Raw genomic sequence first — 17,650 nt, 5'->3', positions numbered from 1 at the left:
TTGTTATCATCCAGTCCCCCGACTGCTAAACACACAAAGTTTTCATTTCATCGCTGTGCAGCTTGGGAAACTCTTCCAGGGGTTAACATCTCTAATTACCAAGAAATCTCATATTTCTGGAGAAAGTCTTGATGGACTTACTAGGGATGAAGAGAAATATCTATTAAGTTTAAGAGATTATGAAAAAAGTCTTTGGAGAACTTCCTAAAATTGGCCCATTCCTGCCAATTGGCTGAGCTGCTATATACAAGCCAAGTGGTGGTGGAGTCACCAGCATGTCCAGGCAGTATTTTGAGTTGTGCCATGACAACAAAGTGAAGCAGCAGCAAGCAAATATCCAGCCAACCATGCTGCTGCAAAGCATTCAGATAAATATGTCTTTAGCATTTCTCTTCTATTTTAAAAAGTCAGCCACGCAGAAAGGGCGCCTCCAACTAATACTATAAAATCTGGAGGAAGAAGGACGAAATGGATGATGGCAACTGGAGTTTTAACTGACTGATGTGCTTGATTTGTTTAAGTCAACACCACCAGGCATATTATAATTTCTTTTCTTATTTGTCGTTCTGCATTTGTAGCTAGGCAGGGGAGCAGCTTGGTAGACAGATATGTAGTGGAAGAGGTATGCATGTCATCATTTTTTTTCACAGAGCTTGGAAATACTCTAATTTTCTAATTGTTGCTGTACAGAATGACAGACGCTTCTCAAGCAAGCCAGTGGCTTTGAAAGGATGGAAAGGTCCTGTTAAGAGCAAGCCTCTCTTTCTCTTTAATACAGGCAATAGTAAGCCTGCATTATATATTCAAAAGCAATGTGAGAAAAAGAAATAGGATTGCTGTTGATTGTCCTCAGGGAAAGGAAGAGGTGGCATTTCCAAAGGAAAGGAAGAGTAAGGATTTCAGCAATTAGACTGATTCTCCATGACCTTTTGCAATAGCTAAGGACATATATATACGCACATGTATTTGCTCTGCACTGCTTTTGCTTAAAAAAGAGCTCTTTGCAGGCAAGTTTGTTGGTTTAAAAAAGAAACCACTCCTCAGTTGTTACAGTGTCAATGTTGAATGAGTACTTATAGTTGCATTTTAAAACTGTAAAATGTAAAATATAAATAATATCCAAAGGAGAGAGGAGTTGATACATGTTCTGGGCTCCAGCCAAATTGTCATTAGTTAAGAATACATCTCACAGCTGCTGAGAATAAAAATAGCATTTTTTTACTTCACTGTTCCATACAGAAAGCCCCAAAGTATCTCCACAGCAGCCAGTACTGGCTGGAAAGAGAAAGATGATTTTTCAAAGGAAAACTTGTTAAATCCCTACCTTTTTACTTGCAATTAAAAAAACAACGAACCAACCAACCAAAACAACCTGTCCTACTGGATCAGGGGTTTGGTGTTTTGGTTTTTTGGTTTTTGGTTTATTTAGTTTTTGGTTTTGGTTTGGTATGGTTTGGTTTTCTAACACTTAGCTAAGATCCCATCTACAACAAAGCTGAGTCTTTGTCTCAAGAGACACCCATCAGCCTCTTCCCCTCCCCAGACCTGATTAATCCTGAAGGACAAGTCAGGAAAAAAGAAAATTATTCATAACCTTTCTGTATAACATGACCTCCGCTTCTGATCTGAAAGCCCGACATGTCCTGCAAAACATGTTTTTTTGTCACAACAGATAGGTTTTAAATGGCGAAAGAGCTCTGGGTGATCACCTGGCTCCCAGCTCCCAGCACCACCAGGGGACTGCATGTCTCCAACCAGCAACAGCAAGAAAACACTGCAAAATAGCTCTCGCTCACAGCTTTGCCTGGATGTAATTTTTTTTTCATTTTAGTTTTGGAATGTAAGATATTAAAGTTGAACGTAAAACTACTTGACAGTGACCTTCAAAGACATAGCTTCCTTTTTTTTAATTTCACATGTTCTAGTACTTTATGCTTTGAACTAGTAGAGGTAGCAAACGTGAGGCAAAGTAACTTTTGCAATGATATTAAAAAGGAGAAAGATAAACTGATGACTCCTTAATGAAAGAGAAAATAATTAAATTGAAAACCAATCACCACTCTGCTACTGGCTTTCAGCCTTTAAGCAGTGGCTCTTTTCAGCTTCCTTCTGCCCTGACAGTTCTTGGTTCTTCTTGCAGGCCTCTGAGCCATCATAGCTCTGTTTTTTAAGTTACCTCCTGACAGCTGAAGGGCTGTGACTGGTCCTGCACATATTCTTATCCTGTCCCAGTTGCAAGACAAAATCGATTAATTTATACCGCTTTTCCTCTCTCTCACTCCATCACACTTCCCATTGTCATGTTTGTAGCTGATGCCCAGCTCTGCCCTGGATTCTGCATTTTCATTTAATTATGTCCTTTATTGCTGCCATCAGCAGATGGTGGGTAGCATTATTATTTTTTTTTTTTGTCCTACTTGTGTCTTTGCTGAATGCTAAGACATATACACACACACCAAAAAAAACCAACCAACCCTCTTTCTCCTGAACTCCTCCCATCCGTCCTCCACAAAGTTGATCTGGGGATCAGGAAAATTACTAGTTTCGATTACAAGATGTCAGCTGAGAATCCTTTCTCATTTTGCTGTGCTGACTGCTAGTATAAGAGAAGGTTGGAACGATGCCTTTTTTTTTTTTCCTAAGACAGACAGGACATGGCCATCTGACCCTAGTTTTTGTTGTGTTCCCTGATGTGTATCTGGGCAGTCCTGGACCCATGAACTCAATGGCATTATCAATATGTAAAACTGTGTGAAGTAGTAAGGCAGCACTGCACAAATACACTGGGAATCCTGTGCATGAGTGAGCGTGTGAGGAAATCGGGAGAGTCCCACTGCCTTGCATGGAGCTGGAATTGTGATCTGTCCATGGCAGCCGTTCAGCTGCTGTGTGCCCATGCACCGATACAGGCTATTGGAAGCAGTGGCCCTATGTGCACACAGGCACACCTCTGACAGTGCCGAATACCTCATCAAACCCACCTGAGAAACCACCTGTAGTCATATGAGCAGCCATTAGTGCCTCATCTGAAAGCCCAGCCCCACAAAAAAGCAGTAAATGTGATCACAGTGACAGCTGTGGGAATCGGGGAAATGCTGTCTTTACGTCATGGACAGGGGTAGGGATGCTGAGAGGGTACAGGATGGAGCTGGGCATTTACCATCTGTCTGCCACCAGCCTGCTGCTTCAGCTCTTCATTTGCTTTGTGCTGCTGGGCTTCTCCTCTTGGTAGAAATTCCAGCAGGAGTGGAACCTAGGAACAAAGCTTGGGGCTGCAGGAGGTATTTTCTTCAAAGCAGCCTCTGATGTTCATCATTGTCATCAAGCCTAGTCATGGGAAGAGGCAGCATGCAGGAATCTTGCACTTCTCTTAGCAATTCCCCCAGCCCAGTGAACCCAGGCAGCCAGTGTGCATGCATTGGAGGGTTGCTGTGCTTTTAGTTCATCCTCCACTTGCTCATTACCTCTTCGTGCTTAGATTAGTGGTTAGAAGCAACAAAAGATTTCAAAGAGGTGCATGGAGGAATTGAGGTGGGTTCGCAACACCTTAGGGGGATTGAAACTTGGAATCTGGGTGCCTTGCTAAATTCAAATGCATTTTTCTGGCTTTCCAACTGTGAGGCTTCAGATGGGGTAAAAAATATTTGTATTGCTGAACCAGTGAGCAAAAAATCACCTATCAGCAGAAGGGAGACTCAGGCCCCAGCGGGTGGTTTTGAGAGTTCTTGTTGCTGTCAGTAATGTGTTTTGCAGTCACGCTGTGCTGTCCCCTCCACACCAAAGCAGAGCTGTCCTAGAAACCAGGAGCCCTGTGCACTTTTTATGGGGACCAGGGCTGTCACCATCTCCCTCTGCAGCAGATGTGTGGAGAGGTCACTGCCTTGCTCCCAGGTTCCCCAGCCAGGCTTTTCCACTAGCAGGAGAGCTCCTGTTAGCTTTGAGTAGTGGAAAGAGACCCTGGTAGCCCTGTACCACAGGACGAATGTAAAAATTGGCTCTTCCCACATCCAAGGTTTCAGAATTTTCCTGCTATTGCACGTCCTTCTTCCTCGCTCTGTCTCTCTCTTTTTTTTTTTTCATTCCTTTCACTCAATTTCTTCCTCTTTCTTTTCACTCCTATAGGTCCTCTGTCTTTCAGTTGTTGCTGTTGTTTCAGTTTTCCCCTTTCTCCAACCTATTCTTCCTGCCCACTGCATTTCTCCCTCATTTTTCCTTTTACCTGCTTGTTCCCCCCCCAACCCCCCCCCTTTCTTCCCCTACCCTTACTGCTTCGGCTTCTTGATTATTTCTTTCCTTCCAGTGCTTTTTTTCCTGTTTTATACTCTTATCCCTCCACTCGCTCCCTCCCCCTAATCATCGTGCTGTTCTTTGCTGCTGTATCATTTAATGCCTTCTTTGATACAGCCTACAGCTTAATGATTATTCGGAGGTCAGGCGATGCAGGTGCCATGAATTTCACTAATCCAGCTCTGAGAGCCTCTGTCCATAATCACTCCTCCCTTTCTACAGGGACTGAATCCTAATTTGTCATTAGCCAGTCCTCTCACTGCAGCGCTACCAAGAACTTTTTGCCCAGAGGAGACAATGAAGTATTCATTAGCTGGGGGGAAGGCGGAGGGGAGGGAGCAGGCGGCTGAACAAGGCGTTCTGCTGAAGGCTGCTGAGAAAGGAATCGCTGTGCTGAGATTTCCCGGGGTGGTGGGGAGAGGGGGGCAGCAAGGCAACATTGCAAGTGCCTTATACAAAAAGCAAACGTGGGTTACAGTGTCATTCATTAGGAGTCATTCCAGGGCTGCAGGACGTGGAGGTGAGGGCGCTGATCTAGCAATTATGGGAGTGGTGAGGCCTGGGAATGGGCAAGTGTGGCTGCCTGTTGTGGGGAGAGGCTTTAAGAGGTGGTTAATTAGCAGCAGATTTTTTTAAAGGAGAAGCTGTTCTAGCAGCTTTGTCTCTACACACCCTGGCTTTCATCCTCTTTTCTGCTGTTGTTGAGCTCTGTACCGTAAGCAGAGGTTACTGCTGGCTTTGCCTCATCCCATTACGGGTCTGTTTTTGGAGAGTGGGAGGAATTGCCAATGACATGGAGAGGACTTTTCTTCTGCTAGCCCAGGAGTTATGGGGACCTGCAGTGCCTGATAGCACCTCAGCCTCTGGCAGGGCTTTATCAGCTCCATCCCCGTGGCTGAACTTTGCTGCTGCGGCACTGATGGGTTCTTTGGCAGGAGACTGTGCCAGTCTCAGCTCCTGGAGCAGTGTGAAGAGAGACGCTTTTCAGATGATCAGTTCTAACTTCTAGCTATTTCTTAGAGGGCTATTGCTCTCCACCAAAGGAGTAAACAGCATATGAATGATCCAGTCTAGAAATAGACTGGAATAGCTGCCAGATGCCATGGCAGGGCACCAATGTTCTGAGAGCTCTGCCTCAGATATATCCCTGAAAACACTGCGGCTCTAGTAAGATGCTAGCACCAAGGACTGTGAGGTTCTAAAATGTTAATGATTTCTTCTTCATACCCGCAGGACAATACAGGAATGGCTTACTCGGGTCCAGTCCCTGCTCTACTGTAATGAGAATGGGTTCTGGGGGACGTTTCTGGAAAGCCAACGGAGTTGCGTTTGCCATGGTGGCACCAGCCTGTGCCAGCGCCCCATCCCCTGCATCATTGGGGGCAACAACAGCTGTGCCATGTGCAGCCTCGCCAACATCTCTCTCTGCGGCTCATGCAACAAGGGCTATAAGCTTTACAGGGGTCGCTGCGAGCCTCAGAACGTAGACTCAGAGCGGAGTGAGCAGTTCATCAGCTTTGAGACAGACTTGGACTTCCAAGACCTAGAGCTGAAGTACCTGCTGCAGAAAATGGACTCTCGCCTGTATGTGCACACCACTTTCATCAGCAACGAGATCCGCCTGGACACCTTCTTTGACCCCAGGTGGCGCAAACGCATGTCCCTCACCTTGAAGAGCAACAAGAACCGGATGGACTTCATCCACATGGTGATTGGGATCTCCATGCGAATCTGCCAGATGCGCAACAGCAGCCTGGACCCTATGTTCTTCGTCTACGTCAACCCGTTCAGTGGGAGTCACTCTGAGGGCTGGAACATGCCCTTTGGGGAGTATGGCTACCCACGCTGGGAGAAAATCCGCCTCCAAAACAGCCAGTGCTACAACTGGACCCTGCTACTGGGCAACCGGTGGAAAACCTTTTTTGAGACTGTTCACATCTACCTACGCAGCCGGACTCGGCTGCCCTCCCTACTGCGTAACGAGACTGGCCAAGGGCCTGTGGACCTTTCTGACCCCACCAAGCGTCAGTTCTACATTAAGATCTCGGATGTGCAGGTGTATGGCTACAGCCTGCGTTTTAACGCTGACCTGCTGCGTAGTGCCGTGCAGCAGGTCAACCAGTCATACACGCAAGGCGGGCAGTTCTATTCTTCCTCCTCCGTCATGCTCTTGCTGCTGGATATTCGGGACCGAATCAATAGACTGGCGCCTCCTGTGGCCCCAGGGAAGCCCCAGCTGGATCTGTTCTCTTGTATGCTCAAGCACCGCCTGAAACTCACCAACAGCGAGATCATCCGTGTGAACCATGCTCTAGACCTGTACAACACCGAGATCCTCAAACAGTCGGACCAGATGACAGCCAAACTCTGCTAACCCGGACTTTTCAATGGACATGTTGGTGATTGATCCTTTTGCTGTAAAAAAATAAAAGAGAAAAAAAAAAGAGAAAAAAGTAAAAAGAAAGAAAGAAAAGTGGGGGGGGAAGTAAAGAAAGGGGGGAAAAACAAGATTTGTAAAATGTAATTAATATACGAAAAGAAAAAAAAGAGGAAATTCTTCATTTGTTGAAAACTAAACCCGTTCTAGCAGCTGTATAAAACTGTCAGGCATGTTTGTTATTTCTATAATCCGTCATAAAAGGGTAACACCTTACATTCTCTTGACCTTGGGGTGTTGCTTGCTAGTCCTCAGGGGCAGCAGAGTAAATGAAGGGAGGAGCAGAGAGAGGGACAAACTTCTGTAATGAACTGTAAAGTTTCTGCTATGCAGGTGCCAAGACAAAGAGACAAACAAAGCAAAAGCAAAACAAACAAACAAGAGTTATATGTAAATGTAAAAGAACTACCATTATTCCTATAGTGGGAGTAAATGGTTAAAGATAAAAGATATTTCTTCTGTTGAGATTTATGCCAGCTTTATGTTGAGTTATTCACGCAGCCTGTGCTGAGCTTTACTGGAGGACAGAAGGTGATGGCAGTCCTTTGAGTGTAAAACTAATGCCTTGTTGGTGAGAAGACACATGGGAGGTGGAGGGTGGGTGCAGGTCTCAGGTGTCTTCAGTTTGGGATTTCCATCTTGGAAGACTTTTCACAGAGGTAGAGTCTCAGCACTTGCTGAAGGATGGGACGTGTCAGGTCCCTTTGGCTGCATTGTTGACCTGGAGTTCATGTCCTGCACCAGACTGCTGTTGCCTTCAGTGATGTCAGAGCTTAACCCCTGAGGAGCAGCACCTGTAAATCTTCAGAGTCACTCATCTTTAAGGTATTTCAACAGAATCCCTAAAACAAAGAAAGCCAAAATCCTATGCCACTTTGATAAACCTAGACTTAAAGTCAAACCTGAATTTGTTTTTTTGCTTTGGGTTCTGGGTTTTCCAGTAATACTGGGAAAACCTCATCGCCACAAAATCCAAAGCACAATGCAAAAACCTACATTTCCAAGGAAACCTGGAGATACTGAAAGGCACACATATTGTTTTTGTTCTTTGGGGAAGGAAATTCTTTTTACTACCTAATGTTTCTGTGTCTGTGAATAATGTCCTTGTTTCACTTACACTTTATTTGTAGACAAAAAAAACACAAACCACCAAAAAACAAACAAAACCCCCCTCAAAAATACCATCACCAACAGAAAACAGATGAGAAAATGTAATTAAAATATCTGCAAGAGTAGTAAAAGTGAGGGGTGGGAGGAAAGAGCACAACAACCAAATCTACCCTGAAATTGCAAGGATTGAGCTAAATCTAAAAAGTTAAGTTATCAAAAATATAACTAAAAGAACTAAAGGCTGGGTAAAATTTTGTGGAGTGTGTGTTCACTTGTGTTTGGATTGAAAGAAAAGTAATATATTGAATGGAGTGTATGAATGTAGGATCAGCTGAGCTTGGTGATGAACTTTGAACACAGTGGGAGGTGAGTAGTGTGGTATTTCTCTTAATCTCACTGGTTTTAAGTTGAAGTCGATTCTGAGAAGTGCTAGTGAGAGACTAGAATTTCTGCCTTCCTGGAAGGGAGAAATTAATCTCTCATCCTGCTGGCTTCTAGAGCTGGTGGAGTATCCTGAGGGAAAACAGGCCTGAGGAGAAGAGACAGTCCTGAAACAAAGTCCAAATTCAGACGTGGCTTGAGAAGTGTGTGGATTCATCTGAGTTCAAAACAGCCTCGTAGAAATTTTGACCTTACTTGGAGACTTTGGCTCAGTTTCTGAGAAACATCAGTTCTGGAAACAGCTAAATGTGTTGTGGTATTATTCATATGACTTGGACAATGAAGTTTGGTTTCAGGTTTAGTTGAATTTGTGGGGTTTTGGTTGATGCTCATCCAAATTTCCTGAGAAAGAATTAAGGAAAACATACATTCCTTGAACTCTCCTGCTGAACTAGTATTTGAGGGCACGAAAGGTATTATCTTGGGACTTAGTAAGAAAACAAAAAGCAATCCTAGTCACAAAAGCAACCTCGGTCCCTGCCTTCCAAAAGGTGAGGAAGTGCATGCATCTGAAGATCCTTGTGAATCAAACAAGGATATTTCTAGGGACATCCATAAATTTCCGTTGGTAGGAACATTGTGTTTTCCCCAATTCGCGCTGATATCTCTTTCTGTCTCTACTGGCCACTCCATGCAGGAGGTTGCAAGGTTGCCTACTTTACCCACTTTGTTCACTTGTTTCTTTTTCATTTGATTGGTCTTTGCTTTGTGTAGTAGAGGTTCGTGCTTATAGACTCAAAGAGGTTTCTTTATAGTTGTGACATTCCTGTGTCAGCTTTCCGATAAGAGAAAATTCACCAGCAATAGTATGCATGGAAGTTAGTTTTAAGCAAATAGTAGAGAGTATTCATGGGAAGTGAATGTCAAATTTGTAATTATGAGTGGAAATAATGTTCCTGACAGTTACATCCATCCAAGCAGGGAATAGAAATATACTGTTTAATTTACATGTATGACCCAAAGAGCTGACACTGAAAAGAACTATAGTTATTGCTCTAAAAATACTGAATACTGCTTATGAGCAAGCAACCTATAGCCTGAGATGCAGTCTGCATTCAATGATGGGATTTGTTCATGGCTGGGAATAGCGAATGCGCTAACACAAAGTGAAATTAATTCGATAAATTGCTTTCCTATGAGATAAGTATCCAGCTCTAGTGACTAGAAGCCAAAGAAGTTGCAATTAAATCTCAGATCTCATGGGTAAGTAGCAACACATTATCTAAATCTTGCCCTGTATTTGTGGGACTGTTAGGGATCAAATCAATTGCTCATGTATCTTTAATGATGCCTTGGGCTGATCAGTCCCCAGTATTATGGGGCTTCAGCAAGGGAGGGGCAACATCACACACCTTAAGCAAGACATTGGGCACCACCAGAACGTGAAATCACCGCTGCCCAGTTCAGAGCCCAGCAGTGGCAGACAGCTGTGGAGTCAGAGAGGCATTGTCCAGCATGAGCTAGCATTTCCACCAGAGCTGGGGGCGGTGGAGCTGGCGCGTAGAGAACTGGAGCAGGGAGATGGAAGGAGGTTTGACATAGATACGCTGTCCATATGGAACTTACCTTGGGAGTACCTGACTGTGCAACATGGCATCAGGGTATGATGGCACATCAACACAACAATCTGGAGCCACGTTGCAACGTGGCTAGATGAAATTTTGTGATGGAATGAAGCCAGAATGTCAATAATAAATTCCCTTGTCCTTCAGGGTAGGGGAAAATGAAGCTATCTGGCAGCTCAGCCACCATTTTGGGCTCAAAGTTTATGTCAGAGAGAAAAAGGAAAACCAAACCCAAACAACCCAATTAAATGTGGCCTGGACCATACTCTACTTCTGATGCTAGAAAAGAAATCAGAGGACACATGCCCTGCTACCACTGCTCAGTCCCACAAGCCCTTCCCCAGGTAAGTGAAGAGCCTGTAACAGCCAGATCCCACAGTTTTGTTTTAGGGTACTTGTTCTGCAGGCAGTAGAAGATGTGGCAGCATGTGACATACTTCTGTCTCGACAAAAAGTAGTTCAGACCCCCCCTAGAGAGGCCACACCAGTGCTACAGCGGTGTTAATGGGATCCTGACGAAATTATGTCTAAGTCCTCCCTTGGTCAGAAAAAGATGTTTTACAAGGCTATGGCTAGAGTGGAAGGTAATTAATACAGGCGAGTTTGGTGGGACCCAGGGAATCCTTTCCCACATAAAACTAGATTCACTAGACTGCATGACCAGTAAGCATTGTTATAGAGTTTAATGATAAAAGGAACATTCATACTTGAAATATGAGTAACCATTCTCTGAGTGTAACAGAATGAAATTTGGCTTCCTTCCTTTGCATAAGGAGGAGGCAAGGAGCAATCCATAAGATTGTCCAGCTCAGCTAATACAGAGTTCGTCCTACCAAATCATGGCAGATACTTGTCCCTTGCTGCAATTAAATTAGGGACTGCATGAAAGCTGGAGCTTCCAAATAACCCAGAGGAAAAAAGAAAAGCCAGATGCTAGATGTCCCAAAGGCAAAGCATGGCAAAAAGCAGCAGGTAGAGCAGCCTCTACCTGCTTCTTCCCTTCAAATGCAGAAGACTTCTAGGTTCAATTGCTTCAAGTCACATGAGAGAGTGCACTGGGAGCTTATTAAGAAATGTTCTTTTTTTAAGTTATTCAAATTTAGACTTAGGAGCCGATGTGGCAGAAAGCAAAGGACGTCAGCAAATCTTATTAATATGCTGATGCTATGGCTTCAGAAGTGTACAGAATGTCCATTTGGATCAGGCTAAGAGCACAGGATGGAGTTGCCATGGAAACATGGGGAGGCCATTAATTAGCTATCACATGAAATCATCAGGAAGACTCTGGACCTCAGCAGCTTTGCCCTCCTCAGAGGCAGAGGGCACAGCCCTAGTGACCCCCCAGTCAGACCCAGTGACCCCTCCACAGCTCCAAGAACAACCACATCCTGGAGGCATGAAAAGTGGGTGGACAAGTAAAGAGGAGGGGGTGACAAGCACAGAAGGCAGGGAAGTAAATAAAGGATGGAGACAATTTTCCCCTCCCCAGAAAGTCTGTTTGCTCCCACATAAAAGAACACAGGAGATCTGCTGCTTTTTGAGCTGATGGGACTTATGCAGTGACCGCAGAGAAACTGAGACTGGCCACAAGGCCCTGGTGACCTCAGTTAATGGCATTAGCATCTTCTTGGGTGGGCTGCACCTGGGGTGAGTGAATGGCAATGCTTTCTGGTGCCATCCTGCTCTGCAGAGCCAGGGATGCTGGCCATGCTAAGCCAGGAAACCCTTTCCCCAAAGGGAAACATGGGCAAGTAATAGAGGCTTGTTGGCCACTTGCCCAGCCTCCCTCCAGAGCCAGAATGTTGTAAGTAAGCTGTGATGGACTTCAGCTGCCATGTACGGGATGTTCTTTTTAGCTTTTTAGCCCACTTGCTAAAACACCACTCAGGAGGACGTTTGGCAGATGGCATCCCCTGCACCAGGGTGTAGCAGGCTCCCTAGCCTGGCTGCTCAGCTCCCAGTGCTGAAGGAGAGGTGCTAAGTGGCAATGCAAACCGTGCTCCTGTCTCTGGCTAGAGCACTTTCCTCAAGGAAACTACACCGGTGCTCGTTGAAAGGAAAAAGGTGGCACAAGGGTTGGGTGGTGCAGTTTCTTGTCTGAAAGCAGAGACAGAGGAGGGTGTCAGTGTTGTGTGTCGGAGAGAGGCAGGAGTGAGACAACTGAGCCAAGGCATAAAGAGGTCATGAGGGAGATATTTCCATGTCCTTTCTACCCTGGAAAGTTTAAAGTGGTACATTAGACCTGCTGGACCCAGTCAGGTTATAGACCTTCTTGTCCAAGGTATGTATTCTAATCCACATATCAGTTAACACCCCCTCACATTTTCTTTGCGACTACTTCCAGTAATCTTTTTTTCCATAATCTAAAACTGCCTTTCAGGATTATTATTCTTCTGCAAATCAAATAAATATGGAAAACAGTGAGGGCTAAAAGCTATATAAAACCCTTGTTGGAAATGTTAGTCCTTCATCCTGAATTTTCAACTGACGAAAGATGGGTGCTTTGTACAATTACATTGTTCAACCAAAAATTACTTTCCTTTTGTGTAACTAGAAAAAAACCCACACAAATTATACCAACCTATGCCCCTTGGATAGAGGCAAAACAAACTTTCTCACATACAAGACTGCCCATATGGATCCTGACCACAAGAACCAGGTGAGGAGTGGTACTCCGCAGCCTACCAACTCTGGCTTCTCCAATAAATACCGACAAAGCACCACCAGACACTGTGGTGAGAGTGGGTCTCACCATAGGAGTTCCCAGTTTGTGCTGGATTAAGTTTAGGAGGACACATGAGATGGGGTGTAGGTAGATAAACATCTTAATGGAGTTTAGTGCTGTTAGAGACATCGACAGTGGGAGCCCTAGGTACACCATGTTGTGTCCCCATCTTCTCTGTTGACTTGTACAGCAGTGCACTCGCTGGGCGGCTCCTCCTGGCCTCCAGTGCTTGCTTTTCAGTCAAGAAGGAAATTCGACCTTATGTAGAGACCTAGGAAAAACCAGGTCATGGGGCCCTCCCCAGGAGAACTACAAAATGTGTCACTAGAAAAAAACAATCATGGCAGTAGGACCTGTGAAGGAGCGAGACCTGGTTATGTGACCCTGAACAGATACAGGCAGGCACAAAAAAAAAAAATTGGATTACTGACCTCACCTCCCAGGGAGGACTCCTTTCACCCCCATAACCCACTCTGTCTCTCATCATCCCCTCTTTTCACTTTTGGCTCAGTAATGAAGAAACACAGCCCATTAGATGTTATATACAACACACATCATGTAAGGGCAGCTTAAAACAATGTTTTAATGCCACCAAAAAAGTCAACCAAATTGAGCTGAAGAAAGAAGCAAAATTAAATGGGAAAAGCACACAGACTGATTCTGTTTATTAGGGATGCTTTTGCCAGTGATAAATTGCTGTGAGACGCCTTAGTTTTTAACAACACAACAGTGCCCAGTAGAAAATGTCCAGCTGAATTATTTTGACTGAAATTTTAAAGGAGGTCTAGAAAAAGAGAAATTTAAAGTCAAGATTTTCTGATTGAAACATGTGGAATGGATACTACTCTTTCAGTATCTGAGCTACCCTTATTTTTTAATACCATCAGTCATGTTGTCTAGATCATAGATTTGTCTAAATGGGAAGGCTAAGTTTAATTGGGATTATTTTCTCACAGGGCTCTTAGAACGGGGTGTGCCAAGGGGAGCTGAAGGTCAAGAGTTCTCAGAGATGCTGCCAGGAACAGAGGAAAGAGCACCTGGGTTATGGTGCTGCTCAATTCGAGTGAGGAAGACAAGAGACTTTATGTGACATCACAAAGAAACAGAAACTATACTTTTTAATCTCTATATACAGGTGTATATTTAGTTAAATTTTCATATATTTATATTAGATCTCTTTAAACTTATTAATAGGTATCTATTAATTTATCTATTAATCTATATTTTTATGTCGGAATTACAATCCAAGTCTCACTGTTTGGCCATGGGCGTATACAGAATTAATGCAAGATTGTCACCTAAACAGACGTGATCAGTTTAGGGCCAGCCTGATTTTTACAGGTTGGAGAGGGAAGTCCCCAACAGATGGAGCCTGGCTTGCTATGGCAAAACCTGGGCAGAACGGGGAGCAGACTCTGCCTGGAGTCTCAGTCTTGAGACTGACCGTTGAATGAAGAGGAGAGACGACAGGGCAGGCACAGTTACGCCAGGTATGTTTTCATTTCCACTGATGGTTCCTGGTGTCTGAGAGTCCCATGCTCACATGCATTGATACTGACCCTGAGAAAGATGTATAATGATGTGCTACCATGATGTGGCTTTTTTTCCAGACTTGTGACATCCAAAATGCTTCGGTCAAGCCTGAAAGAACTGCCTTTGCCTGATTTTGGTGCAAAGAGAGCCCCATAATAGAAATGTTCTAGAGATGAAGCAATCCTTATTTCAGTCTGTTTTCTGGGGCAGACTTCTTGACAGCATGCAGCATCTCCCTCTGAGTTGGGTGTGGTGTAGTTTAGGACTGAATCTCATTCTGCAATGTGATGACAGGATCATATTATACAAATGTCATGCATCTAACTACTGAGATTTGGTTTTCAAACTTCCCTCAGACTTTTAGACTCAGAGTTCTGTTAAGATTCATTCCGGGATGAGAAAGCAAAACCTGGATATTGGCTGGTCAGGATTTAGACATTAATTCTGATCTTTTTTGTTTTTATAAGCTACTCAACAAAGGGAGTTCATTCCTGTCTTACTCCAGGATACTTGGGAACTACCTCCATACTTTCAGTCTCTCCTGATATGAAAATCTAATCATGTTCATTGCTCAAAATCAACTCTGGTAGAAGACTAATGCAAAAAGGCTCAGCCTAAGCAAGCAGTTTGTTCAGGAAATATAGATAAGAAACCCTCACGGGTTGCTTTGAAAGTCAATAGACTTGGGTTTAGAAGGATTAGAAGGGCTCACTCCTGCAAGGTGCTGAGCACGATGGATTGCAATACTGAGTGTCTGCATGTGTGCAGGAAGATGAGTGAAAGTCAAAGGGATTGTTCAAACCCATATGAGTTAAGAACATGGCCATATATTTTTCTGGCTCAAATTCAGAGTTCTCAATAACTGATAATGTGTGTTGAGCTCTGGGGAATCCCAGATCTCAGGGCTGTAAAGGCCCATGAATCCCAAGATCAAAAAACAACTTACTAGCCTGAATTACTTTTTTAATCTCAGTGTCTGTGTTGGGTTCAGTAAGCCTTGGCAGCTGTGATGGAGCATACACAGAGCCTTTTAGACTGAAATGGGCATTTACATTGCACCCTGGAGTAGCCAGTGAAGTGCACGATGCTTGTCCAAATGTACATCAATTGCATCACTTCTTAATGAGAATTAATATCTCTGACGTAGCACTGGGGGGCCTCAGTCATGCACCAAGACCCCGGAGTAGCTGACATTTTACTGAGACATAAGAAAAAGGAGATCTGGTTTCAAGAAGCTTCTCAGCAGAGCACAGATTAAGAGGAAGACATGTGTGGCACCAGCTTTAGTTCCCAGTGGGTTTTCAGGGGTCAGTCCCATAAAGGTGGACCAGTCCTTCATCTGTTTTTTTTAAGGTGTTATTTTGCTGCCCTCTCTTCCCAGGAAATGTTGAGCAGGAGCCATTGCTTTTGCCACTACATATTTCACAAAGTGGTTTTGTTTTGGTTTGGTTTTTTTACTTCTTTGATATTCTTTATAGGTTGAGCAGCGTTTCCTTCGGGTCAGCATTACTTGTGCGTTGATTATAGGATCCAGTTAATGAAAAGAAAGACCAGCAAATTTAGAAAAAGAAATAGAATTTTAAAAAGCCAACTAGATGCCACGGACATGAGAAACTCATGGTCCAGAAAGTATTTGTTTAAAACAAGAAAGAAGGCAGAAGTAGATGTTGAAAGAGGTGTCTGTGGTCACATAGTCGGTGGCAGAAGCCAAAGAAGTTACAGAAAAGGGTCTCTTGCGGCACTGCTCTGGTCATACCCACCCATGCTAGTGGTCTTCAAAGTCTGTGTCTACAGAACTGGGAAATGTAGGGTTTGCTGCCAGGGTGAGTGGAGGTAAGGAGCCAAAACCACGTCTACTGTGTGGCTATGTTGTTCACCAGTTGTAGAATAGCTCTAATTTCTCTGAAATACCAGGCACTGGCCAGAGGCAATGCATTAAACTGCAGGGTACCCAGTTGTTCTAACAGGTCTGGCATATACTATCTTTCTGCACTCTCCTGTAAAACAATAATGCCATTTCTCCCATCATTATGCATCACACATCAATCTGGCTGTTCACGAACCGCTCTGACCTGAATCTGTCACTTTACAACAAACTCCTGTAGGATTCCAGGTTTACTGCCATATAACTGCTTTATTATACATGGAAGGCTGTAATAAGCTGATTAAAATACCTTCTTATTTTTTGAAGACTTAATATATACTTTTCTGACATCAGATAAGTACAAAATAAACCCAAAGCTTCACCCAAAATACATTATGCAAAGAAATCTGTCACTATAAAAAGCCTAAACCACGCAGGACTCCCTGTACCGACTCCTTTTGGCACCGCCTTGGCTGCATAAGAGGGATCCCATTGTGGCGACTGTTAATTCTTTAAAAGCCATGAGTCAAATCATCCTTTCTATGATTCAGCTGGTGCAAGATACCTTTCCTCCCTAGGAATGGAACTTTCTGGACCAATATTTTCATTCCGAGGAGGAAAGTTCTGGAGTTAAATGGAAAGTGCTGTTCTCAAAGTTTAGGGTGAAAGGCATCAGTTTTCAGCTCAGGAATCTCAGGACAGCCTCCTTGAAGGAAACTCTGCGAAGTGATTGAAAGAGTCAAGGGCTTCTCTGCTGGATTTTGATTACTTCATGCCAGATGAGACAGAACTGGCCAAATGCTAAAATGGAAATGAAGCGTTTCAATAATTTCCTATTACAAATGTCAACAAAAATTATGTTTTGCTGAATTTGCATTTCTGTAAGAACAAACTGTTCAGCTGGGGTGAAAAAAAATGGCCAGCTCTATTGGCAGAGGTAGTTATCAGAAGTGAAGTTCATCACATCTGTGCTAATGGGGTGTGAAAAGTTGGCTTCACAGAGTACATGTAAACCTTTCTTACTGCTTCTGAGAGGCCTCAGGGGAAGAAGTGATCCCTGATTACTCTCTCCTGTCTACAGCTGTAATATACTCATCCAGACAGGGCTGGAGTGTGAGAAGCCATGGGTTTGCTCCGTGTCCTTACAGGCCAGTCTAGAAAAGTTAGTGTCCATCACACTTCCCATGATTAATGTTCTGTAGAGGGAACCGGCCATAATAGTAAGACATCACACTGCACCCAAATTGGCTCTTTCCCTTGTGTGGCTTCCCACTGCCCCCCCCCCCCCCCCCAATTATTTTATGTGTCTGTTTTTTAACCTCACAGTTGTGGAGGTAGCAAAAGAGTTGCAGCCCTTCTATCATGGCACAAAGGACAAGCTTCTTACTGCAGGACATGTCTTGAGGATGGCTGGTAGTGACGTGAAAGTCTAAAACCTGTTCTGACAGTGGTGAAGAACTGTCCTGGATAAAAAGAACCAAACGTGGTATATGTATGGATAACTAAAATAGACCCAGGAGAAAATTATTCTGTAAACCACATTAGTGTTTAACTTGGAGGGAGCAAGGTGATTGCTCCAAAAGGAGTCAGCTATCATGTGGGATGTGATTGCCCTGAGGACAGGACCTTGGAGCAAGACGGTGGCATGCATGGCCAAGTAGAACAGTGCTTTTGCAAAATAGAAGGCA

At 44.0% G+C, this 17,650-nt stretch overlaps 1 protein-coding gene across 1 annotated transcript in view; it reads left to right on the top strand.

Moving 5' to 3' along the window:
* The window catches only part of BRINP1 (BMP/retinoic acid inducible neural specific 1), an 88,317-nt gene extending 81,380 nt beyond the window's left edge, over positions 1 to 6,937 (top strand). The window contains exon 8 of the mRNA XM_056352944.1: positions 5,521 to 6,937. Within this exon, the coding sequence (XP_056208919.1) occupies positions 5,521 to 6,661 (1,141 nt within the window). The 3' untranslated portion in view covers positions 6,662 to 6,937. The remainder of the gene's footprint in view (positions 1 to 5,520) is intronic.
* Positions 6,938 to 17,650: the final 10,713 nt, after the last annotated feature.

This window comes from Falco biarmicus, chromosome 9 (assembly GCF_023638135.1).
Source record: "Falco biarmicus isolate bFalBia1 chromosome 9, bFalBia1.pri, whole genome shotgun sequence".
Classification (NCBI taxonomy): Eukaryota; Metazoa; Chordata; class Aves; order Falconiformes; family Falconidae; genus Falco; species Falco biarmicus.
The sequence above is the reverse complement of the archived record's forward strand: the minus strand, read 5'-3'. Positions and strand labels throughout refer to the sequence as shown.